Source organism: Pseudonaja textilis, chromosome 1 (genome assembly GCF_049901715.1).
Source record: "Pseudonaja textilis isolate UNSWEBS1 chromosome 1, rPseTex1.2, whole genome shotgun sequence".
NCBI lineage: Eukaryota > Metazoa > Chordata > Lepidosauria > Squamata > Elapidae > Pseudonaja > Pseudonaja textilis.
In genome coordinates, this window is record NC_141990.1 from 39132099 (window position 1) to 39159363 (window position 27265).

Consider the following 27265-nt stretch of genomic DNA (forward strand, 5'->3'; position numbering starts at 1 on the left):
AGGCTCGGCCCCTCGCTGGATCCGCCTCTTTCGGCGCTGGCCCCGCTGGGGTGGAGTCCTCATGGCAATGGGCGAGCCTCCGGGTCCAAAAGCACAAGGCAACCCCACAGATGGGCGGCTACCCGCCTGCCGCAAAGGGGGCCGACGGTTCGGGCTTGTCAGCGTCCTCCGGATGACGGGCAACCTGGACGGATTCGGCGGGAGCTCCTCTGCCCCGGCCGCCGCTTTGGGATGCTGAGCCGCCGCCTCGTCAGCATGTGAGGCAGCGCTGCAGGAAGTGCTGGAGAGAGTTGAGGCGAGGAGCGGCTCTCCGAGAGAGAGTTGAAGCGGCTTTCTTTCGGGCGCGGCTCACGAGGGAAATCAGGCCGAGCGACCCTCTTCCCCCCCACCCCCACCACCTTCAGCCGGGGACGCAGCTGCCGCCTCACCCGGAGCAGACGGCAGCCCGCGGCGCGGCGGCCACCCCAGCTGCAAAGGAGCGCCTCCTCCTGCGATGCCGGTTTTAATTTCTCCTGAAGGGCAGCCGAGAGACGTCGGCTTGCGTGAATGGGCGAGACTGATGCCCTTTTAATTAGGGTTTTCCAGCTCGAGCTTCCAAGTGACCGGTGGCTTCCCCCCACACCCACCACCCTATAAGGCTGAGACCTGCGGTTAAAAGATGTACACGTTTGTGGTGCGAGACGAAAACAGCAGCATCTATGCTGAAGTCTCCAAGATTCTCCTCTCCACGGGACAATGGAAGAGGCTCAAAAGAGATAATCCCAGATTCAACCTCATGTTGGGCGAGAGAAACAGGCTGCCTTTCGGGAGGCTGGGTAAGCATGCCGCACGCGCGAAACCTGGGCACACCCGGCCGGGTCGCGGGTGGGGGGGGCAAAGCTTGAGGCAACCTTTCTGCGGAGCTCGTCGGGGAAAAAAGGGGGTCTGGGCTTTTTCCCCGGCCCCTGATCGGCCTCCCAAGACCCCACTGATCTGCATGCGGCGACCGAAGTTTGGAAGTGCTGGCGAGAGGGGTGCGGTAGGGAACGCCTGCCAAACCGGGGTCTGCAGGTGTTAGCAATGGGGTGTTGCCTGCTGCAACATTAGGAATGACTTTATCCTTAGCAAGCCAATGAGACTAGCTGGATGCCAGGTTGTGAAAAGGGTGGATGAATATATATATATCTGTTGGGGTTAGAAAATATTGCTGGGAAATATAGATACTGAATATGTTTGTTTGTATTTTCTTGTTTAAAGCGGGACAGAATCATCTGTTAAGTTAGCATTGTTACCGATATCTTTATTTTGCAACAATATATTCACTCCCCTGGAAAATAGATATCTAAAATCATAATAAAATTATAATAGTTTTTACAGCTTTTGTAACAATTGATGCTGTATTCAAATTGGTATGTCAGTGATTTTTTTTCCAGTATGAATACAACTTTGCTGACTCCTTTTGGCATTTAAAAAATTCCTTTTTTGCTTCTTCAATAATACTTTATGTTGCTCACCAATAGCAGACTATTGAACATGATTGTGTCAGAAGTCAGGCATCAAGTTATCTGTCTTTTTCTTCAAATTGCTTTGAACTGGGTATATTTAAATAGCCTACAGACTGGATATTCTATAAGGAGTGAATTTTAAAGAGTGGATATATTCCTTGAAATGATTCATAATAAAGGCAGAGGGAAAAATCTCTAAGGATTTCTAATTTCCATAACCCATTGAGAATATTAGAGTATGCATTGATTTGTGTTTTAGTATTGCAATCCCCATTCACTTGGGAGCAAGCTCCAGGAACCTCAAATGGGATTTAGCTTTGAGTAGATCCATGTAGTATTGTGCTACATGTCTCTTAAATTGTGACTGAGGCCAGGATTATGAATATAATGGATTTTTACAATGATTTTTATTCAAGTGAATTGTGAAATGTTTTTCCACCCTGGGATAATCTTTGAGAAATATTAACAATTATTAAATCAAAAAAAGCAATAAACGTTTATAAATAAGCAACAGGCTTCTTTAACTTGGCATCTTTCAGTCCGATTCCCTGAATTCTCAGTCTGTATGGCATGAAACTTTGAACTGAATTGTTCAAAGTTATTGGTTCAGTTACTTGGATGTTGATTCACTTTTCAGTGGAAGAAATGTGTAGAATCCATTTTCTTCCACTGAAAAGTGGATAAGCAGTGCAGTTCAAAGTTTTATGCCTTACTGATTGAGAATTCAGGGAGTTGGACTGAAAGATGCCTCTGGCTATAATTTAAAAGAAGAGGCTTATTTTCAAGTGGGCTGTTTTAAAATTCAGTTCATGGACTCTGCATTAGCCTTTCAAAAACAAAGAAAAAGAATGGCTCCCTTTTATATAGTGGCGGCTTAAATTATTGTGAGGTTAGAAAGTCATAACAATCATTCCATTTATTGTTAAACGCATGCAGGTTTCGCTGGCATCAGAAGGAAACAGAGTCACCCAGGCCTCTGGATGGCCTTGGTTGAACTCACAAGCTGAGTTGCATTGAGCTTAGTTAGTACTTAGCTGGGCACCTCTAGAGAATTCTAGGACTATAGCTAAGACTGAAGTCACAAAACCCATACTCCATCCCCCAGGACAATTGCAAATTACTATTAAACTCCTGCCAAGAAAATGACTTGGTTATTTCTTTTAGATACAAAGAATTGAGCTCAACTTGAAAGGTTTTGCTTTTACATTTATATGTATGGTTAATCTGGAGGTCCCTTTGGATTTAATCCAGAAATAAAGGCAATTGTTAAGAGAGGGCTGTGCTCTCCTCTGATTTTTTTTAGAGGTTGGACAATTATCTGTTAAGAGATGCTTTAATCTGGATTCTTGCATGATGTAGCAGATTGAACCTCAGGTCCATATTGGCTTCTTTTAATTCTACAATGGTATGACTTGCTGAATGTGGAAAATTACCTGGAATGACTGGAACAGGGGGACCAAGTCCTATAAGTATGCTTAGCTAAGGATATTTATTACCACTGAAGGTAATAGCATAACTATCTTCAATTAAACACTAGAACAAATCTGCCCCTTTTGATTCTCCAAACTTTCCCAAGTTTGTATCCTCCCAATGTATGAATTGACTACGACTCCATTCTTGCTCACCGATAATGATTATAGCCTAAAAACAAGTTTAAGAAAGCATGCTCCAGAGGGTGAGCTCTGAACCAATAGACTAATATTTAACAAAACATTTAACTAAAAGTAAAAAGTGTAAAAGTTTGTACACTGAAAGCGTAACTAAAGCCAACCTATTTTAACCTGTATAAGAGGTGAGGGAGCTCATGTTTTTGAGGATGTGAAAAAAAAAAGAGGAGAAAGCAAAACAACCTAGAAAATGCAAAATATTGCAAGAACCGGTAAAAAGTATTGAATCATACCCAAAATCCTGCTTTAAAGCAACAGAGAATTGTGGTACCTAAAGGACTAACAGATCTCTAGAACTGCTTTTCACTCTTAGTTCCTGAAAAATGGTTCGTTACATTTGAATTGGAAAGATGTAACTGATTTACATGCAACTTACAGATTTCTATTCAGTATAGACCAGGGGTCTTCAAACTTGACAGCTTTAAGACTTGTGGACTTCAACTCCCAGAATTCTTCCTCCATTCATGTTAGCTCAGGAATTCTGGGAGTTGAAGTCCTTTAGTAAAACTTGCCAAGTTTGAAGACCCTTGATATAGACATACCTCTTGCTTTCCAAACACTGTTCTTGTGGAGGATGTTTAGAGTGGTTTAACACTAATATTTCTCTGGAAATTTTATGTTGTTTGACAAAAAAAATTGCCTCTCCTTTGAATTTGGTAGTAAAACAGAAAATTCAAAACAAATGTATGGTCATAACGTTGCAGCTGTGGTTTTTATACTGAACTGGATCCTACTTAAACAAATCAAACAAGACCTTATGACCCATTTATTAAAAGAAGGGGTAGAATTATTGAAACTGCCTTGGGGTATTATGATTTTCTGAGATTTTATGAGATTGTTTGCATTGTTCTGCTCCCTTGACTGTACCTCCTTCCAAAAAAGTATCTGCTCTGTGATTTACACCTGCTGCAAATCTTAGCCATCATTAAAAAAAAATAATAATACTTTTGCTCCTGTTTTTGAAGTTGGAATGAAATAAACTGGTAATTGGACTCTGCCACCCTAAAACTCGGCCTTCCTGTCTCCCCTGGCCTGGAAGTATGAGGAATTAAGAGTGCAATACATCTGGAGGACATCAGTTTGGAGTCAGCCGCTAAGTGATACTGTTGCTTAATTTTAAATTAGGATGAGTGCTCTAGCAAATGCCAGGGTGTATAATGTCATAAACATTCTGACTGTATAATGGATTGCGTGCTTTTTTGTGCTGATGGCCATTATTCAGTATATGAGTAAGCAAAATAAAATGCCACAGCAAAAAGTTTAATGTAAAGAAAAATATGCTTATTTAAGAGAAGTATTCATTATGCATGAGTATGTTTAGCTGCAGTTACCAAGTCGTAAATCATCTTTTCGGCAGAAGGCAAAATCCTGTGGAACATTTATGCTACAAAACATTCATGGTAGTGTAAATGTTGGTGTGGTTCCATTGTCGGACACACTATGGTTGAAATGGAACGACTACAAATTCTGGGCCAAGAAGGGTATCTGTGTTACTTTGGCAATCAATTTTGTTTTTTTCTCCCCGCTCCCCCCATCTATATACTGTTAATGATACCAAGGCTGGGAATTGATAGATTTTAGGAAATCGTTTGATTTCTCTTTTAAATGCAACAGTCCTGTTAGCGAGGAATTAGTTAGGCTGAGCTATCCTACATTTTATTTCTTCTTCAGATTCTGCTTCTACGTTAAAAATTTGGGGATAATGGGCTCACAGAATGCCTCACTAGCAAAGGAATTAGCAGGCTCCCTGATGTTAAAGAAACTATTATGGTGGCAGTGACTTCTAGTTCAGGTTGTCTTCCCTGCTAGGTTTCTCTTGATCTCGAGAGGATAGTGATTTGATTAATCTTGCTTAGGTGGTAACAAGGGCACAATGTGCATTGGCACAATGATTTTATTATTAAGATGTTCTGGGTTTGAAATGTCATGTTCTGGGTTTGAAGCAGAAATACATGAATATGGCACCGTTTTGCAAGTCCTTAAACCAAACATGCCTTTTTCTGGGCTCACATCACAGCTCTGGAGGGCTGAGGAGTGAGGACTGATAGCTCGTCATCCTGGAAAATGGATGCTTTGAGGAGTTACCAACTTGTGTGAAAGCAGCTTTCTGCTCTACCCAGCCATAATATCGATAGTTTATAACCACCCATCCTAACCCAATATGCTGCTCCACCTGTTTTAGAGTTGCAGTTCCCAGAATTCCTAGCCAGCATAGCTAAGTCTAACAAGTGGGTCAGCCACAAGCTTTTGCAAGGCTAAGCTGCCTCCAAATATTCCAACCCAGCTGGAGATTGCCAGGTTGGAAAAGCTTGCCCATGTTGGTTTTGACAAATCAAGAAAAGATAAACTGAGTTTTTTTCTATCCCATATGAAACTTGAAGAAAAAAAATTAATAAAATGAAAAAGGCATCAAAAAGTAATGAAATTATTAAAAGCAAAATCTGAGCAGCTTGCCAGCAGAATCAAAGCAATTAGAACTGAGGATCCAGTAACATGAGTCAGCAGTGAGAGGGGTCTGTTTAAAAGACTAATGGATTGCATTAGCAGAAGCTTTTTGCCCATCAGCATCATAAGCAGGGAGAAAGCGACAAAATTATATTATGAGGTCATGATTCAAACCTTATGACTTATATTCTTGTCTCCAGTGTTGAGACTGACATTGTCCTGACATTGTTGCATGGCTGTCATCTTTTTCTATATAATTGTGGTTATCTGTGGATGTCTCTGTTTACGTCCACCTTTCAAGAATGGTACTGGACTTACTAGTCTTTGAATAAGATTCAAAGATGATGATGCAATTTGTTCAGGTTTGGAAACTTTGAGGCATTCGACACAGTTTCAAAACAGGAGTATAACTGCTGCATGTTATCTTTAAGTAATGGAGATGAGAGATATTTATGCGAGGGAAGGGAAGATTGGGTTGCAGAATAGGTAAGAAAGCAAAGGCTATAGTTTTGCAAAAATGAATTACAGCCTCCAAAAGTGAGAACCTAAAAGACAAAAAACTTGAAGAAACATAACAATCTTTGGGGATTTTCAGAATGAGAAGCAAAATATTTAAGCTGCAATGATTTATTTCCTTTACTTTAATTTAAGAAAAAGATCAATAGGTGTGGTTTTTCTGCCATAAGTGACAAATCAAAGTCTCTGCATCTAAAATTTCAGTTCATCAGAATTGATTAAGAAAATAGAATAAAAGCTTTCTGGCAAGAATATAATGTATTCTTTTGAAGAGCATGAAGCTCCAGCGTCAGTTATATATTCTCTAATCTTGTCAAATTCTTCAAGCAGCCCCCCCACCCCCAAAAGGTGGGCAAGGCTGAATACAGTTAAACCTAGATCTAAATCAAAACATGCCATGTAACATGATCAGAACAATTTCTTTTCAAGACCCCCCTGGTTCCTGGTAAGGTATTGTGAGTGCTTTGCAGGAATTGCTCATTGAAAATTCATCCAAGATTGGTCAAAAAAAAAAACCCACCCCTGAAAGATTTGCTGATGCATGCTTGAGGCAATTCAGACTTCCATAAAAGAACTGCCTTCATTTTTAAGCAAAGATACCATAATAAGATGCCTAAGTTCAGTGTGATTGAGTTGCTTGCCAATGATTTCCAGCATCAATGAGTGCAACCCAGGAATCAAAAAGTCATTCTGTTTGTGATCTTCATCCTTTGGCCTGCTGGTCTTCCCAACATCTGCTGACAGATCACCCACATTTCAAGGTGTTAGAGACTGAATCTGTGATATTGCATGTAAACAGGTTGTCTTCCAGTGAAGCGTAGCAAAACATAGGGGATCTAATTTCTTCTAGGAAATCTTCACATTCTTTTTGTTGATCTGGAACTAGATAGAGATGGTTAGCAATATCCTGTCACTATTTAGATAGTGTTATTTATTAGCCCATGCATAATTTTGGGGAGAGGTTTTAATCATCTTCCAACAATATGTATTTAACTCAAATATATGCAAGATATACAAGTTGCTGATATTAAAAATTCTGCAGTAAAAAACCTTTATTTTTAAAAGTGGAGATTAATAATGGTGTTTGTTTTCTTAAGTTTTCACGGGTACTTACATGTATGGTATTCAGCTTTTTTTCGGGTATTTTCCCACGTAATTATAGTTGTGCTTTTAAAGTTGTAGCAACGTTTCAGCAGAATCTCATCTGCCATCATCAGGCTTCTGTATTGTGTTCGTCTGTGAGTCAGACTTTTACGATTGTTTCAGTTTTAAATTTGGGGCTAGCCTACTGCTGTGCCAGAATGTTTTTTTCTTCATCCTGATTGGTTGGGAGTCTTGGTCTGTGTTTATTGGTCTTGGAGTTTGCTGTGTTCTGCTTGATTGGTGTTTCTAATATCTTCTGTCTGTTTTGTGGCTTTTTTTTGTATCTTGATTGGCTGGCAACATTGTGTTCCTGTATTGGAGGCTTTTAGTGCAGCTTGGCTCCGAGTAAATGGATGGCTATCATTAGTTAGGAAGCTAGGTTTCATCTGGGTGCCTGGTTGGGGTGTGTTTGAGCTGGAGGTATCAAGGGGAAATCTGTTGTGCCCAGGTGTTTGCCTGGCTTGTGGTGTGGAGATTTTTTTGTTTGTGAGTGCAGGCTTCCAAATGATTGACAGTCTGGTGGAATCATCTCTTCTATTCATCCTTTCAGGTCTTTTTTCAATCTCTCTGGCTTCTCTGATAATTCTGTGGCTGGGGTTTTTCTATAGTGGCTAGGGTTTTGGTGCCATTGAAGTTGATGCTATGACCTGTGGCTTTCATGTGTTGGACTAGTGAGGAAGTGTGTTCCAGGTTTTTTACTGCATTTTTGTGTTCATCCAGGCGGGTACTTATTCTTCTATTGGTCTGTCCAATGTATGTGGCCGGGCATGATGCACAGGGTATAATAATGGTGTTATCTATATAAATGCTTGTTTATATTTGTTTAAAAGATTTTCAAAATGCAAACAACATGGATATTAACCTTCCCTTTTCATAGGTCATGAACCTGGACTTACACAGTTGGTGAACTACTACAGAGGGGCTGATAAACTTTGTCGAAAAGCTTCTTTGGTGAGGTAAGATATTTTTGCTTGCTTGTTTACATGTAAGAGTGGGGCCATTCTAATCTCTGGAGGAATGATGTTCCAGAGAGAGGGAGCCACCATGGAGAAGGCTCTTCTTTTGGGTCCCTTCTTCTATATCTCACTCGATGGTACCCGCAGCATTCACTGCCTCCCCACTCTGATGGGTCATGTAGATGTGACCGGCAAGAGACAGTCCCTCAGATAACCTGGTCCCAAGCCATGAAGGGCTTTAAAGGTGACAACCAGCACCTTGAATTGCACCCGGAAGCAAATCGTCAACCAATGCAGCTCCCGCAGGAGAGGTGATACATGTGCAATTCTCCTCTTGGTTACTTTCTCGGTGCTGCCATTTGACTGTCAATTAATTTCAAATACAGGATATTTCCTGCAGCCTTGTGACTTCAAACTGGCATTGCCTCATTTTCAGATAGGGCTGCTCGGTAATTACTTTCAGGTCACAGATCCTGGGAACTGGAATGAGTTTTGAATATAATTGATAACCTTCTGTTCATGTTCCTTAATAGCAGCAAAACAAATACTTTTCTGGAAGGTGGAGCCTTCTTTCAACTTGTAAGGCTATGAAAAGCCAAATGTATATATTTTAAAGAATCAATAAATAATATGGCTAAAGGTATTACTTTATAATGCTTCTAGAATTGTGCTGCTTGGCAAAAATTGCATGATGGGCCACTCTCTTTCAGTGAAAGGGAGTCCTACAGGGCATGTTTTAATGGATAATACACATTTGGATTATATGTAACCTTTATGCTCTGTTGATTTACATATACTAATAAGCCTTAAGGATATGAAATCCATTAAATTCTGGTTGGCATTTCAAACCTCTGACCTTTCTTGAAACATAAAAGAAAATGCTTGTGGGCTTTGCTAAATGTTTTACTGTGTTTTAGGATTCATTTAAAAATCTTGCAAAATATATAGCAGTTTTGCCCTTTGGTTTTCAGAAATTTTAACTGGCACAACAAGAATACCTTCTTTAAACTGTTGGTAAATTTGATTCCAAACCAGTCTTTTCCAGCCAATTATTTGTAGAATATTGTTGCTCACCAAAACTGTCTGGTCCATTAATCCATTAAATTCTTATTCAGCTTTATGCCATTTTTTGCATTAAGTTACTAGTTAGCTTTTATTCTATTCTGAATTGAAGTTTTTACACACTACCTATTTACCATGTAGTTTTGCAAATTGTTTTTTTTGGAAGACCTCTTAACTGTAAAATAATTGTAAATCCTGGGGTGATTAGAAAACAAGGTCCAGTGTCCTTAAAGACTGTCCAAAATCCAGTATCCTTAAAGGCTCTGTTGTTAAGAGCTTGATGGTTTTCTGTCTCTTGGATGCCAAGACCTGCAGCAGAGGTCTCCAAATTTGGCAACTTTAAGAATTGTGGACTTCAACTCTGGAAATTGAAGTCCACAAGTCTTAAAGTTGCCAAGTTTGGGCACCCCTGACCAGCAGGATGACTACTAACCTGAAGTCTCCTTATGAACAATAGCCATCTGAGAAGAATCTCACATCCTCTCATTTATTCAGAAAGATTCTGATAAACTGAGCTTGGTGCCAGGTCATTGCTATGGTATCATCTTGGCTCTTTCACTCACAGCTATTTCACCATTTACTTCATCCAAAACTTTATTTGATAATGCCTGGGAGTTTTAAAGTTATACGCTCAACGTATTTCGAGAGTGCAAGTTGGGTGGGGAAGTCTATCTCAGAATTATCAAGGCATTTGATTGAAAATAACACCTGATTGTTAGCAAAGTCATTTTAGGGTGAATTTTTTTTAAAATGAACTTGTCACAGTTTGGAAGATAAAATTTATGCTGGCGGTTATAGTGAAGCTTGCTTTCATTTTCTTATAATATGGAAAAAGTGTAAAGATGTTTTTTCTCTTTTTCTCTATAACATCAAATCTGAACAATTCTAACCAGGTTGAATGGTGAGAGGTTTGGGGATAGATAAAAGGATATATTCATTTAGGAGACAGTTAAATTGTGCAGGTCATTACGTATCAGGCATCATGAAATACATTGGCTGCCACCTTAAAATAGCTTTACGGTAATACAATTAGAATGTGATTTCGTAAGGGATAAGATTATCAAAACACTACCTTTCACCCAAGATCAGGATCATCATGTTCACAAATACAATAATTACTTCCCATGTAAACATTACTAATACATGAAATAGATATGAATAAAAGGAAACATTAAGACAGGGACAGTAGGCACGTTGGTGCGCTTATGCACACCCCTGTGTTGGAGGCAATTCACAGTAATATGAAAGATGTTTAAATCAACAAGACCAGCTAAGATATATATATCTATATATAAAATCTCCCTCTCCCCCCCCACATGTGTGTGTGTGTGTGTAGATTAATCAAGACAAGTCCTGAATTGGTGGAGGCTTGCACGTGGTTTCCAGAATCCTATGTGATTTATCCAACCAATTTGAAGACCCCAGTAGCTCCAGCTGAGAATGGCCTTCATCATCTGATAAACAACACAAGAACAGATGAAAGAGAAGTCTTTCTGTCATCCTATCAGAAGAGGAAAGAGAGTGGAGAAGGAAATGTGTGGATAGCCAAATCTTCAGCAGGAGCCAAAGGTTAATTTCTGACAAAGTCTCTGGAATGCGTTTTTTTAATTTATCCAAGAGAAGTTAGAGAGCTATGGCTTATTAATAAAAAATATCTCATATTCAAATGCCAACTTTGTTATTCAATCACTGATTGGCTTTGATTCAGACATGTTCTCCTGGGTTCCATGGGTAAATTATTATTTGGTACTAAGCCACAATGTGGTGTGTTTGTTGTGTGTCTCATGAGCTCAACTGTTGCATTTTTCGATCAAATTTTGGGCTTGTTGGGATACATTAGCAATACATGGCCTATCTGAGAAACCATGGGTAAAATAAACCATGGTATAGCTTGATGTGCAAATTCAGCCAGGATAATTTAGCATAACAGAATCTGGAGACTGATACTAAAGCCAATTTAAAAATTATTCCCTTCCCTAAGGTCAAATATTGTGTAGTAACTTTCTTGCAGATCTGTTGAGACCACGACTCCACTGACAAAGAGAGTTATGTGAGAAAAGTAACCAAGCCTGCTTTTTGGGGCTCAGCAACAGCAGTCAAAGCTTTATTACTATACTAGGGGCCTAGAAAATTGATCTTTCTTGCAGATCTTTCATTACCTAGCTAGGTAACACCTTCAGTGCTAGAAGAGAATGATACTTGCTCTCTGTTTATATACAGAGCTTGCCCTGTCAGTGTTGGTGGGAGTATATTTTTCTCCTGGTAGTCCCTTGATTTCCGCTATGCTCCAGCCAGGTAATGAAATACCTACAAGAAAGCAATCTAGCTCAGAGATCACCAAGGACTGCACAGTTCATCCCTGTACTCTCTTATTTGTTCTATTGATATCCAAAGTTATAGGTTAAACTCCAAAAAAATATTTTGAGTTACAATTTGAAGAATGGTAGGGTTGGATTGTTGATATTTTATTTAGTACTTTTCTATCCAACCCCTTATTTTTTCAATTAGGTGAAGGAATTCTTATTTCTTCAGAGGCTACTGAACTTCTGGATTTTATAGATAATCAAGGACAAGTGCATGTGATTCAAAAATACCTGGAGAAGCCTATGCTCTTAGAACCAGGTCATCGCAAATTTGATATTAGGTAATAATTTCTTTTTAAAAATATTTGGTATCTGAGGTGCTTTTCATTAATTTTCTGTCAATTTAGGTTTGTTCAAATGCATTGGATATGTGCATTTGTATTGCTGTTTTTAGTTCTATGTAAATATTTATTTTTTAATTCACTTTAATTACCACATACTGTCAAATATTTGTTAAATCTAATTCTTCTGATTTTGAATCATGTTACCTATTTTTTTTAAAACTATACACTGTAATATGTTGTGTTTTTTTAACTTTCAGAAGTTGGGTCCTAGTGGATCACCAGTATAGTATCTACCTCTATAGAGAAGGTGTTCTACGGACCTCTTCAGAACCTTACAATAGTGATAATTTCCTGGACAAAACCTGTCATTTGACCAATCACTGCATTCAGAAAGAATATTCTAAAAACTATGGGAGATATGAAGAAGGGAATGAAATGTTTTTTGAAGAGTTTAATCAGTACCTGATGAATACTTTGAACATTACTTTAGAAAATACAATCTTACTGCAAGTCAAAAATATAATAAGGTATGTATTTCTCTTTTATTTTCATCCCAGCCTATCTACAAGTAACTTTTTTGCACAGCTATTATTCATATATTATCTGCACTCTTAACAACCTGAGACTAGAGGCTAAGAGGCCTCTTTTTCTATTTGCAGCGATATTTAATATACATGGGCTTTATCTCCATGTTTTTGCTGCATGAAAACAATTCTAAGAATACCCAACAATTTCCTTTTCCATTATAAGTAGTCCTTGACTTAGCACCACAATTGAGCCCAAAATATCTGTTACTAAGCGAGATAGCCTGAGTTTCACCCTCTTTTATGACCTCTCTTGCCACAGTTGCTAATTGAAACACAGTTGTTAGTAACATGGCTGTTAAGTGAGTCTGGCTTCCCCACTGACTTCGCTTGCCAGAAGGTAACAAATTGTGGTACGTGATCCCGGGACACAACAACTGTTGTAAATACATGCCAGTTGCCAGTCGTCTGAATTTTGACCATGGGGATACTGCAGTGGTTGTAAGTGGGAAAGAGGTCAGAAGTAACTTTTTTCACTGCTAACTTCGAACGGTCACTAAACAAATGGTTGTAAGTTGAGGACCACCTGTAATTAAAGTTTCTACCATTTTGTATGTATATACTATAAGGCAAGTTTAATCAGTCACAGAGTTTCTAGGCGTCTTACTTTATAGCAAGTCCACCTTCCATAAAAAATCCATAATGTGTATCATCAGGATGACTTGCATCATGTTAAGTCCATTACCTGCCATGGAATGCTGATTGCAAACCATTTGTGCTAAAGTGAAAAGTTTAAACATTTAATACAGTTCCTAAAATAAAATTTAGGTGATTAAAGACACTAGGCTTGTCAGCTGGAAAGTTGACAGTCCAGGTTCGAGACCAAGTGCTTTGAGATGGCATGAGCTCTCATTATTTGACCCAGCCCCTGCCCACCTAGCAGTTTGAAAGCATTTAAATGTGAATAGATAAATAGATATCACTTTGGTGGAAAAGTAACAGCATTCCACGCTCTCAGCCATGCTGGCCACAGGATCACCAAAAAGGTCTGTGGACAATGCTGGCTCCCTCAGCTAAGAAATGGATATGAGCACCACCCCTAGAGTTGGATACAGATAGTTAGGGGAAATCTTTATCTTTATTTTAGACAATTATAGGGGGATTTGTCTTCTCTTAACTATCTGTCTAAAAAAAATCCTCCATTGACCATTTCATTGTATGTTTTGCAAATTTTGGACAGTACAGATTTTAGCTATTGAATACAAAATCATTTAAAATCCTACTTATTGGGCTCCAGATATACTGGACCACAACTTTCACAATTTCCCACCACTTTGACCAGTACAGTTATATGGAGTCAAATCCAAAACAAATGGGAAACGGGTCCTGGAAAGCTGTGATAAATACTTAACTGTTCACACAAAATGTTGAGTCAAAAGTATAAAACCAAATTATGGATTTAATGCAATTTGTGAACCCATTCATTGGGAAAATTCTACCATCTAACCCTACTCAGTGACTTTATTGTTATTTTAAGCAAAGATACAGTGTTCAATATTGGCATTTCTTTTTAATACCCTGATTTAAGTATTGTAGGTGTTGGACAAAGCATAATTTAAAATAATTCAGTGATGGAATATTTCATTCTATTTACAGAAGCTGCCTTATGTGTATAGAACCTGCTATCAGTACCAAACATCTTCATTATCAGAGTTTCCAGCTCTTTGGTTTTGATTTCATGGTGGATGAGGACTTGAAAGTTTGGCTAATTGAAGTTAACGGTGCTCCTGCATGTGCCCAGTAAGCATCCTTCTAAATGTTCCCTTGAATACGTGGCATAATGTCTTCCTTAGAGTTTTATTGTAAAACTGTTTTTAACTGATAAGGCTGTCCATAGCCAGCATTGGGATAGGTGGACTATAGATTCTAGCTCCCCGCCCTCCTTTTCCTCCTTGTTGGGATTTACTTTATTTGATCAAATTTAAATAGTTTCTGATTTCAACTTCGTTACTCTAGGTGGCTTACAAAATTGAGCAATAGTAAATGCCACCCCCCCATATAATAGCCATAGAAGCATAAAAAGCTAAAAACAATTTTAAAATCACACAGTACAGTCAATAGGAGACCACAATCTATTCAGAACAGTACAACCATTTTACTATTGTACTGCTTGGCACCACTATCTTTACCCTAGACCAGAAGGCAAAACCATGTCTTCAGGCCTTCTGAAAGGCCATCATTAGAGGCTGCACTCTTATACAACTGCCAAGGTCAAAGCATTACAGCCTAGCCTAGCCTAGCCCAACCCAACCCAACTCAGCTCAGCCTACTCTACTTTACTCTACTCTACTCCTGCTTTTCTTGGATATTCCTCCTTCCCTTAACAATCTATTTTTTCCTTGCCTGTGCTCCAATCAGCCCTGATTGATTGGCTCTAAATGTCTTTCACAGTCCCAAATATTTTATGTGTTGGAAATGGCTAACAGGAGGCAAGATCCATTGGCCTGGCTGTTACTTTTGCTCATTCTAGCTAAGGTCAGGAGATGGCCAACTGAAACCCTCTGCCTGGACAATCCTAAACTATCCTCTCTTCTAGGGAACAGCTACGTTGAGGAAATCAGATCAAATAAAATTATGTGGTAAGACAGCAAAACTATAATTTAGGGAATCTACATGCTTTGTGCTTTATGTTTGCTTTAGGCTAGAGAGCTATGAAAAATAGGCAACGGAAGAGTTTTTGCTAAGGAATACATGGGAAAGACCCTAATGTATGAAGGGTTTTTTTTTTCTATTGGTTCATCTTTCCGTAAAACTGATCTGTAGCTATTTCTCAGGGTATTGTGGCAAGGAGATATTTTCCTACCTTGCAATGTGAGGTTGATGATTATGTCTTCTGAATATAGAACATATACAAAATAATATGCTACTATTTTTCTTGGAATCACTTAGAGCATAATAAACGCAAGTCTGGCTGAATTTGAGGTACTTACAGAAATCTGGAAAAGACTTATTGGAAAGCAAATGATCTTCATTTGTGGCAACTGCATGAATGGATATTTTTCGTTTGCTTCCAAGTAACTGCTTTTAGGTCTTTATCCTGCTGGGAGTATTTGCAGGCAGAAGCTCAAAGGAGACTGCAACTGTTGCATACTTATGAAAGGAAATCCAGTGTAATCCCTTGAAATGCAAAAGGATCAATTCAAAAAGGCTCCTCAGTGATTTTATTTACCATTCATTCCCTTCTCAGGTTTCCCCTACTTCACTGGAAAACTAATTGAAAGCTGTTCTTGCCTTCCCCTGTTAAAGAGGAGAAAGAAGCTATGAGCCACCGCTAACCCTCTTTTGTGACAAGAGCTCAATTGTATTGAAAGATTACTAGCATTTCATATCTGTTTGTAGTAACTCAAGATGCTATTTTCAGCTGGTGTCAGGAAAACAAATGTCCCAGTGATAAAGAACAAGTGTTTTGATGCATTCCTAGATCCATGGCCAGCACCTGCTGTCTGCATGTGTTTAATACTCTTTCTGGGATGGTTGTTGACCTTCATTTTGAATCCTTGTGAATGTTTGATTGACTGGGAACCTGAAAATTATTCTCTTTCCAACATAATAATGTCAAAATCTTCACCTTTCAATTGAAATATATGAGCCTAGTTGAGATCAACTAACAGATTATAAATGATAATCACAATAAAATTAAAAATAAACAGGGCTCTCAACCATGAACTAAATGCAACTAAACAAGTTTATTGCAACTAAGTAAGTTTATTAATAACACAGTGTAACATATAAACAGATTTTTTTTAAATTCAGGATATAGATAAACAGTGGAAGGGATTTTATCAATCTCTTAGAGTAATATGATGTTCCAAATTTTAATTGCTGCAATATCCCAATGTCCATAGGATTTTTGGGATTTCGCTTTCCAGAGGTAAAGAAAAGACTCTAACCTTGAAAGAAGAAATCCAACATCAGAGTCTTCTTACTGTCACCTTTATCAGTCTCCAAGCCCAGTGATTCCCAACATGAAAAGTTTGGTTTCAGGAAGGTTCCAAAACTCTCACTGTGGAGATTTTACAATGAGCTGGAGATCTGCTGAATTCTACACCCTCTTAGTGCTTATTGATTACATGTCATCAGAATGGCAGTGGTGTTCTACCTCTGCCCCAAAAGCCAACACAGTCCTAGGCTGCATGAACAGAGGGATAGAATCAAGATCACATTAGTACCACTCTATAATACCTTCATAAGACCACACTTGGAATATTGCATCTGGTTTTGGTCATTATATAAAAAAAACATTAAGACTAGAAAGAATGCAGAGAAGAGCAACAAAGATGATTAAGGGATTGGAGGCTAAAACATATGAAGAACGGTTACAGGAATTGGGCATGTTTAGTTTAATGAAAAGAAGGACTAGGGGTGACATGATAGTGTTCCAATGTCTCAGGGGTTGCCACAAAGAAGAGGGAGTCAAGCTATTCTCCAAAGCAGCTGAAAGCAGGATAAGAAGCAATGGATGAAAAATAAGGAGAGAATCAACATAGAACTAAGGAGAAATTTGACAGAACAGTAATGGATGCTCTACTCTACACTGGAGGTTTTTAATAAAATATTGGACAACCATTTGTATGAAATGGTGTAGGGTTTCCTGCTTGAGCAGGATGTTGGACTAGAAGACCTTCAAGGTCAGTTGCAACCCTACTATTCTTCTGTTTTAAGATGGTTGTCAGTACTTAGAGTTCATAAAGATGGATCTTCTACAGGATGGTTGGAATCCTACCTGGCCCTTTGGGTCATCCACTATTGCATCCATCAGCACCATAATCAAGTCCCAACTGCCTTGCATCTGAATCCTCCCCCACAAGGAAAGGGCTTTGAAAAAAGAGTGGCTTCCTTTGTAGCCCCTGGCATCAGAGGCCTCCAGGGACAGGTATTGGATATCCCTGCCTATCTTTCTAACTGCAGTTTATGAAGCGGTGAAAAATAAAGTAACATGTGCTCAAGTTAGGAGCACAGAAGCAATGAACTAACAGTTGAGATCTATTCTTGTCTTCTGGGAGAGGTTAATTCCTGTCTCCTGTGGAGAAAAAGAAACCCACACTAAAATCTTATGTACATCTGCTGTAGCTTTCAGCAAGAAATGTGGAAACTTCTGAGTATAATCAAAATCAATAAATCAATGGTCTTGTGACATCAGCTTTTTGACAGGGCCAAGACTGTAGTTATTCTGGATCAATGTTTGAGATGTTAATCAGTATTTTCAAGTGTAATTTTAATTACTGTTTTCCACCTTTTGGTTTTTAGGAAACTTTATGCAGAGCTTTGCCAAGGTATCATAGATGTAGCCATCTCTTGTATCTTTCCTCTGAATGATACTATTCAGAAACAGAACTTACCATCTGTATTTATAAAGTTGTCATAATTAAGGATCAAATGAACACATTGGAAAGCGTCCACCTGTTTGGATCCAGGAAAGACCAAGAAACATTGAACATTGCATCTGCACATCATGCCAAAAAGAAGAAGGGAAAAAGTGGCATAATTTTTTAATTTCAGAAGAGGAACATTTCAGAGGAAAGCCCCAGATGAACCAAAAAGCTCTCATTGACTCTAAATGTTTTAAAGCATTGTTACAATAACAAATCCTGTAACTGAAGCCTTTCTTTATGTTTGAGGACAACGTAATCATTTTTTAAAATGTCAGCAAAATCCAGGGGTATGATCAAGTCTTGTCTTTATCTTTTTCCTTCTAATTTAATAAATAGTTTTAGCAAATGCAAGTTTCAGTATCCTTGAGAGACTGAAGATTTTTCCTCTAAGATTTGTCCGTCTTTTCTTTCTTTACTTGCTGCAGTTCTAGTGCCTTAGCTTTGTTCCTAACAACTCTCCTAATTTGTTTTGTTTGTACAATGTTGCTTTTAAACTAAAACAGAAAAGCTGCCCTGTTTTGCGTGGTACGAAGTTTCTTCAATATCTTTGCCTTTATATATATTTATTTGTGTGTTCATTTTTTTTTTTAAAGGATATTCTTTGCGACAAACTAACTGTGGGAGACTGCAAAACTGTATCCTTTTTTTTCTTCTGACAAGCTGGCACAACTGCAAAATCCTATTATATTCTTCTTTGTTTTTTTAAAATGTCATCCCTTTGCTTGTCTTTTTGCCTTACGGATGTGTTTCTGAGATAGTGAAATTGAAGCTTTTAAAGGACTTTGATTCTTTTCTTATTCCACAAATATTGGTTGGATCCATGCATTGCGATGACCATGATATGTGAATTCACCCAGTAAGGCATCACAATACATGGAACCCAGGCCATTATTCAATAAATCATGCTTGAATTCGGGTTAAGTAGCCATTTTATATCAGTTCACTTGGCATAGCAAAACAATGGCTTGGTTGTTGAAGTCCACATTATTCCATTTGTCTATCATTTGTGAATTTATATTCTTTCTAATTTGTCCAATCTGAGTAAACTGATGCTAATCACAACCATAGTAACCAAGTCCAAATCATGATTGAAAATCCAGTTAAAACCATGTGCAAAGTGTTCTAGAGTAGACCATAGTTCTAGGGAAGGTCATTCCTGTCTCCCCAATAAGTGGTAGGGCAACTGTTTTATCCCAGTTCTGCATTTCTTGCCAGCATTAAGTAATCCCACAATAATGCAGGTAAGGTAAGGTATTGTACTATGCTACAGTTTGTTACTATATCACAATTGGTTGGTTTGCATAAGCTGAGCCAAATTAAACAAGCTACGTAATGGCTTAGCATGTTTTAATTCAGGGGTCTCCAACCTTGGCAACTTTAAGACTTGTATACTTCAACTCCCAGGAGTTGAAGTCCGCAAGTCTTAAAGTTGCTAAGGTTGGAGACCCCTGTTTTAATTGAAAGCCACTTTGAATGTTTTGTCTTATTGGAAAAGTGGCACATAACACTGAATAAATTGTACCATGCATGAACCCAGCCAATATGCATTAGCAGTTAACAAGCGAAGACTCTTCTCAGAACCAGCATTCTCCCTGTTGCTCTTCTAGAGAAACAGTACATAGAAGAATGGTTGGATTTAAGAAACTTGCTGGCAGTCCATAGGAAAAGAATGGAATCTGGCCAGACATCACTCATGTCTTCATTTCATTGGTCCTCTTCTAAAATTAGGGCTGACGTGGATATGCAAACTTATAGTCAGCAAGAATGCACTCCATGAAGCAACATAAGTGATTTTTTACAACCTATTGCTGCAAAATATCCTTTCTCAATATTAAAATAGAACTTTTCCAGAGCTATTTCATGCCTGACCTCCCTAAATTGGGCATTCTCTTATTATAATGAGAAGATAACTTCTCTTATCACTGACATAGTTTATATATTTAATAAAAGCACTGAATCAACAGACCTCTGATCCTAAAATTAACAATTTTATTTTAATGTATTTATTATATAAAACATTAATTCTCTCCTTGCAAGACTGCTAGTTTCTGTCTTAAGCAAACATGTTACTCAGGCCAAATGCAATGGGAAAAACACTAAAACATTTAAGGCAAGTATCCTTTTAATATTCAAAGAGGTAGGCAAAATAGTTCAGATTACATAACTGCACTATCATGATTCCTTGGAAACCTGAAAGTGTCATAAATAATAGCAAATATTGTACTGTAAACAATCTACTGTATAATCTGTTAGTGCCTTCAGAATGTTTAGCAAAAAAAGGAGACACTAACTGAAAATGTATATCCTGAACTTATATGTAGTTACTTATAAATAGGTTCAGTTATTTGAAACTACCTACAGATACTTAGATCATAGCCTTATGCTGAAAATTCAGGAAGCCACAACATACTTTGTTAATATTTCTTGTTAAGATTGTTAGGCATGTCATATAAATACATTGTCATTCTAAATACCACTGCATGTTGCATGCTATAATATTTTAAGTCAAAGCTGTAGGACAGCTTTATAACTTAGGAAGATGAAATGAAATTAGCCATTTGTCAGTGGACCAATGAGTGTGATCTGGCAGATGTAAATCACCAGTTAAAAGTCTTGCTTCTATTGAAGTAAAAGGAAAATTGATTGGGTAACATATTGGGAATTGTTGGAAGACGATTACCGTATTAGTCCTAATTATTACATTCATAAGGTATCAACCCATTGTACTCAGAGTGACTCAGATTGAATGGGAATTACAATAATTCTAGTACTACTACTACTATGTACATCCAGAGTATACATTGTATTGTTCTTGTATTGACTAACACAAGCTTAAGCTTAAAATTTGCAGCCACATTTTCAAGAAGACAGCTAAATTCATTAGGATTTAAAACCAAGGAGAAATGTTGGATCAGAATGATAATTTGATTAATTATAATAAAATGGAGAAAAGGCTTACACAGAAGAGAATGTGATCCTGAATAGAATTCATGGATATTAGACGGATAGAGGCAAGGAATTGGCAGTGTGGACTTCAACTCCCAGAATTCCTCTTGAATAACAGGCTTTTGACTTGACTAATTTGCAAGTACATACTCTGAATATAATGAAATAATGCTGGCCTAATACAAATTATATGGAGTGCTTGGAAAGATACAGTATTCCTAAATCTAAGGCATGGGAATATTCATGATTTTTGCTTGTCACTTTTTTTTTTCAGCTGAGGATGTTTGCTTTGCCATGTTTATTTAACATTAAAAGAATTAAGAGAAAGGAGTGTAAGGTATGTTTGTCACCATGAATTATTTGCTAAAGTAATAAAGGTGGGATAAAAAACCAAACTAGCTATTGTAAATGTCCTAAGTTTTTATGCAATGCCCTAAGTTTACTAGGTAAGCTTAATTTGAGAACTGATAGCCTGAGGAATATCCTTTCAGCCATTCAGTTCTTGTTTGTAAACTGTATGGACATCCAGGTGTCTTAGGATATGCCTCATTTTACATAGTAGATGCTGAAATGTCAGTGTTCATGTTTCTTAACATACTTTTCTGTTTATTGTAACCATACTGCCATATCTGTCCATTAATTATAATTTTCTCCTTATTTTTATAGAGTTATTTCAACGGCGAGGGGGGCAGGATGTAACTGTCAGTAAAACTATGATTTTCTTTAATTATGTATTATTCGTAATTAGTCCTTGCATAAGCAAAAAAATGTAGTACAATGTTATTTTCCTTTATACATGTATAAATTAAGGCAGCAAGCAAAACTGAAGCTATACAGGCAGGATAACTTTGTGAAAGAATTCATAGATGCAGAACTTACTTTTAACTTTTGGACTCAATATTTAATACTGTAATATTTGGGAAAGCCTTATACAGGAATATTAAAATAGCACACCTGATTATTTAAAACAAAATCTCTTAAAAGGGCTGTTTCCACCTTAAGCAATTGTCTGTATGGCCTTTTCTGATATTGGTATATATTTTACACTATCTGATTTCTGTGTCTTTCATAATGTGATGGAATCATGCATGCTAGTATTTATTAGGCAGTGAAAATCCTTTGGTCAGTAGATTTATTCCAACAGAATTAGGGAACTGGGGATCTACAATCCTTCAAAGCATTTAAGTAGTAAAATCACCAAACTATAAATACTCATATACTCCGAACATTTGTTCCATAAAGTGATTGAAGTTTTGTATACTAGATACTGACAAAATATTATCTTAAATAGGAAAGTTTGTTCAAGAATGAATAAATAAATGGACCTGATTTGTTTCTATAGCAAACATTTAAAAATGAGGTTGTGTGTTCTGTCCAAATGTTCATGTACAATATCCAGATATTTTAGTAATGCTTTGACAATGATGGGGAGAGGAATTCTGGATATAACAGTTGAGGAAGACTGCTAGAAGAACATGTACAACTGTCAATTAAATAAATAAATACATAAATACCTAAGCCCAATCATTTCATGAATAAAGCACTAGTGGTAAGCTGATATATCTGTGCCTTTCAAGTTAATACCAGTTATTTCTGTCTTTTAAATACAGCTGCACTGCAAAGTTTGTTAATGTCATTTTATTTAATTATACAGAGTTCCCTGAAGACATGGTACTAAATTACCATGAAGCACCAGTGTTTTGCAGAGGATTTGCTAACAGATATTAGAAGAATAAAACAGGTCATTTCAGTTCATTTGGGGATGTTTTAAGATCAAAATACCCACCAAATACTTGAAACAAATATTTCAGATTTGTATATAAAGATTCTTTGCACCCTCAAAGATTCAGCTCTTTGAACATGCACAATTCTTTTAAACAATTAATGGCATAGCCGTGTGTTTTGCTGATGGAGTAAAGGACACAATGTGACACAAACATTATTTATACAGTGATTTTTTTCTCTTTTGTTTTTACTCCACTCTGGTGGGGCTATCCAAACCTCCTCTTTGGATTCCCTCAGCCCTATAGAAGAAATTGGAAGGAGTGGGTACGGGCAAGAGGCATTTGGGAATTTGCATAGAAAGGAGGACTAGTAGATAAAAACAAAAGAAATATCCCCTCAATATCCTCCCAATAGGATGGTGACACTAAAAAAGAATAGTTTTTAAAATTAAAATGGTTTTTAAATAGTAAATATATATGGCACCAAACTACAATTTGAATGAAAGTCTATGTAGAATAGTCTCCCTTTCTTCAAAAATAAGCATCCATCAGACTGAACTGTTATTCACAGGTTGACATCAGATTTGTTTCCACTAATTACCTCCTTTGAATTGGTTTTGCTTTGTTTAACAATTTATGTGGGGTCCTCCAACTGATGTCTGCAGATGGAATAGACTTGGAAAGAAAATGGCCATGGATTAATAATAGACTATTATCTAAAGATAATTTTAATTATTTTTTAGTAATTAAGTAATTTTGTCAGCATTCTTAATTGTGATTAAACCCTCAACAAATATAGTAGGCAGAAATTCTATTGGTGAGTTTTCCAGGCTGGAAGATAGTGAATTCTAATTTTGCATTAGGCTTGATTTTGGGCTTGCATTAGGCTTGATTTTGAGCTGGTCACATTCTCCCAGTCCCAGGAAGCAAGCAATAGCAAACAACTCCTCAAATCTTGCCCCCAAAAACTGCAGAGATGAGTCCACGCAGCTGCCAGGAGTCAAGGCACACACACACATGCACATAATGCATACCAAAGTTTTCCCCTATTGTAGATCCCCTACTGGATTTCTAATTTTTTTCAAATACATGCACAGTCTGCCTTTCATTCTAGGAACTTAAGAAAGCATGTGCATCATCCCCATCTCCCTGTCAGAACTAAGAGGGCATCACTGGTCCAAAGCCCCACAGCATTTGTGGCTCAGGGCAGATTTTAATCAACTTCCTAGTGAAAAAAATTACCGCTACACCACAGTGTTACTGAAATGAAGGTATAGCTCCTTTTCGATGAATCAAATGGCAAATATTTAAAATAATATCTCCTAGATTAGAATATAACAGAAACTAACAAATCCTTTCCTCCTTTGGATTTTCTCCTCTGTGTGTGTGTGTGTGTGTGTTATTTTAACTAACTGGAGACGACATTAGGTTCAGTTCTACCACAACTCCTCTAGCTTTATTCTTAGAGTATAAGGTAAAAGAGAACCATTGTATGTGCTTAACATGCAATATGCTGTAAAGTTAAGAATATTAAATGAATATAAATATGAATGCAGTTATTCAGAGATTAGGTTTTCTACTGGTAATGAGTGAAAGTTTACTGTAACCATAAGATACTGTTTTATTTGTAGGAAAGGTTGTTTAATTTACAACAGCTGTGTTAGTTTACAACAGCTGTGCCAACAAGAGTAAAATATATTGTGACTACAATTTTAGAGGATGGCATACAGATAATTACTAATATGTTTATGCTGTTTCTGCCTCCAAACCAAATTAACTCTGGGATCAGGCCTCCATATTACACTGTTTGAAAAACTTCAGAACTGAACACACTCTCTCTAAAGTTACGTCATATTAATTTTTTTGTCTGTCTTCAGAAAGTTATAGTATGGTTGTATACATTTGTGTCTGATGGAATATACTGTATGACTGTAAGCAATGCATGTATTGCTGATATTTGTACTTAGACCTCTCTTAAATGAATTTAAGAAAATAAAATCTGACTTTATTTGTGGACCATATGTATGCATGCGTGCCTCAATTAATAAAGATGCATTAAAATATATGAAAGCATGGGTACATACATCTAAATGACATAATTGCCTTTTAAGAGCATTTTCTAATCTTCCTAAAATTGGCTTTGTTTTATTATTGTATTACCTTTTTAAATAGATGTGGCAATACCACAAAGTACATAAAAATGTGATTATATTTAATTTACTTTCCTCTGATCCTGCAGAATCTGTAGTGACAACTGATATTCTCAAACTAAGCAGTCACTTGCTTAATAACAGATTCTGCTTGGCATTCATACAAAGTCTGAATACTAATATGATTTAAATTGACTCCTGCCATCCTTCCTCTTGGCTATACTTCATCCATATATTACTGTACTTACCCTGTTCTTAACTGAAATACTGTATGTTTTTCTGCCTTTTCATTACATATGAAACAATTTTATCGAATGATTTTATTTTGCCTTTAGTTTTATAATTCATAGGATTTTTTTGCTTATTTAGCTGGCAAGTTTAAAAAAATTACTCTAGTATTCAACAAAATAGCCATTAGATAATAGATTTTATTTATTTATGAACAACAAATAATCATAGAGTCTGGCAGCTGTATAAATATTTATATGAGATTTATAAGGCCGACTAACTCCATGGCAACCCTGGGTGGTTTACAACAATAAAAACACACAAAACCCATATAACAAAGGAGAAAAATGCCTATCTATAAAAGAAAAACAACCATCTCAACATACATAATCCAGTAGGAGATTTATTATCCATTCTAACAGCAAAATATAGGAAGGGGGGAATACAGCCATATTTTAATACTTTTTAAATGATTCTATTATTAAAGGCTATAACAAAATCTGAAAAGCCTGATAGAGATTCTTACTCCTTTTTACATAAAAAAGAATCAATTTTCATAATCTTGCATTTCTGTCTCATTTCTCCATTTCAGAGCTACGCTAGTGTTTAGATAAAGGCTCTTTCATGGCTACCTCTATTGCTTTACACCTACTCTGAATTGATAGATTACAGACATAGGGCTTTATCTAGATGTGAAATGAGGGGCAATAGCAGATGCCCACACATCAGTGACATTAAGCTAAATCTACCCCCTGGTGCCACCGTTGACTGGAACAGCTCAAGAAAGGAGAAAAACTCTGCAGGAGAATGCCCTCAAGTCTACTCCTTGATGATCAAGATAGTATATTCATGGCATTAAAAACCATTGAGAGATTAAAAAAACCAGGATGATTGTATTACTCTCATCCTGGCTCCATCTGAAGTCATTAACAAGGACAAACAGTGCTCCATAATATGCCCCAATCTGACACCTAACTAAGAATTACTGGGAATCAGACATCATTTACTATACATTTAATGAAGTATAATTATTTAATGAAAAGAGTCTAAAGAATCCTAGAATCAGAAGTTTGGAAAACTCAAGAAAATTGTCGAGAACTGTTGAAATTTCAGTTTCTTGAGAAAAAGGTGTACTTTATAGCCTCTTTCAAGGCACCCCCTCCCTAAGGGGGTTGACATAATGCATGAATCCAGCTACACATTTCCCAAGCAATCTTCACACACTAGAAGGGCCATGAACCCAGTAAACAGATGGCTGGGTTCACCATACCAATGATCCTACCCTCTTTTACAGAGTGGCAGGTTCTTGTTTTATTGCTTTTAACATGTAAATCACAGTAGTAAATTATAGCTTTGTGTCTGGATTGTTCTCTATTTTTTGTGAATTTTGTGTTTGTATTTTTTTCTTTCCTACATTTATACCAATCGTACAGTTCCCTTTCAGGATAAGAAACAGAAAAGAAGTAAGACATAGAAAGACAAAAAATATTGAACATATGAGGCAAAAAAGAAAAAGAAAATGTAACTACAACCACCACTATCCAATGCGTTTCCATCATACCAACCCTGCTAGTTTTCTTTGCAGCCATATCCCATTTAATTATTTTATTCTATACCTGACTACAAGGTGTTCTATGACTTTTGGAATGCATGTTTTTTCCACTGTATTTGTTTTTCTTAGTAAAATATTGAACGTTTTTATTTTGCCCTGAAGACAAACCAGGTCTCCTTGTAGTGATAAAAGCCCGTTTTGTGCTACCTAGAAACTCTCCAGCTATGCTATTAAAACAGAAGCACCATTTTCTGCTACTCAAAGCAGGAAACACAGAGCAGCAATCAGGTTGACCTAAAATATGCATCTCAGTTTTTTTTTTTAAAAAAAACAGAATAAAACTTCTCCCCCGGCCCTTCATGATATGTGCCATTACAAATTAAAAGTATTAACCTCCAGCCGTCAGAAAAATGTCCTTCGTTATATTACTAATTACAGGTTGTAACTTAATATATTACTGTATACGTGAGACCCTTCCAACTTAATTATTCGAAAAGTTGTGCCAATGCAAATTAAATATAAAGATTTGACTGATTTTCCCAGCACCATGCTAAATTGTATTTTCTGCACCATAGAAGCTGATTTTTTTAAAAAATTATACCCTCCCCATAGTTTTTTCCACTTTGCATTACTAAAACTAAATAATTTGGCACCAAATCCAATTCTGTGGCAACAAAGACGGAGGTCTTAAAAGTTATTCCCCCGTCTTACTGAGAAGGAAAGACTCACCGCATTGCACCCTGGGAATAGAAGGCTCTTCTCGCTTGCTTGGACCTTGCCAACTACTAG

General features: G+C 37.2%; 1 protein-coding gene and 1 long non-coding RNA gene across 4 annotated transcripts; one reads left to right on the forward strand and one right to left on the reverse strand.

Annotated features, from left to right (window-relative positions):
- The first annotated feature begins 5 nt into the window (after window positions 1–5).
- TTL (tubulin tyrosine ligase) lies at window positions 6–18457 on the forward strand. 2 transcript variants are annotated; one of them, XM_087931679.1, is made up of 8 exons: window positions 6–815; window positions 8133–8211; window positions 10610–10842; window positions 11782–11917; window positions 12178–12447; window positions 14101–14244; window positions 15041–15083; window positions 17752–18457. In XM_087931679.1, exons 1-7 carry the CDS (start codon window positions 659–661, stop codon window positions 15054–15056), a joined length of 1035 nt encoding a protein of 344 aa, XP_087787805.1. In that variant the 5' UTR covers window positions 6–658; the 3' UTR covers window positions 15057–15083; window positions 17752–18457. The 2 variants fall into 2 exon arrangements, with proteins under 2 accessions (XP_087787805.1, XP_026551704.1); XM_026695919.2 differs by lacking the exon at window positions 15041–15083 and having other exon boundaries at window positions 7–815.
- LOC148127569 (uncharacterized) lies at window positions 6208–27253 on the reverse strand. 2 transcript variants are annotated; one of them, XR_015743297.1, is made up of 3 exons: window positions 27206–27253; window positions 15435–15621; window positions 6208–6994 (listed from the first exon to the last, which is right to left on the reverse strand). It is a non-coding gene; the product is annotated as an uncharacterized LOC148127569 (long non-coding RNA). The 2 variants fall into 2 exon arrangements; XR_015743296.1 differs by lacking the exon at window positions 27206–27253 and having other exon boundaries at window positions 15435–16103.
- Between the last annotated feature and the right edge of the window lie 12 nt (window positions 27254–27265).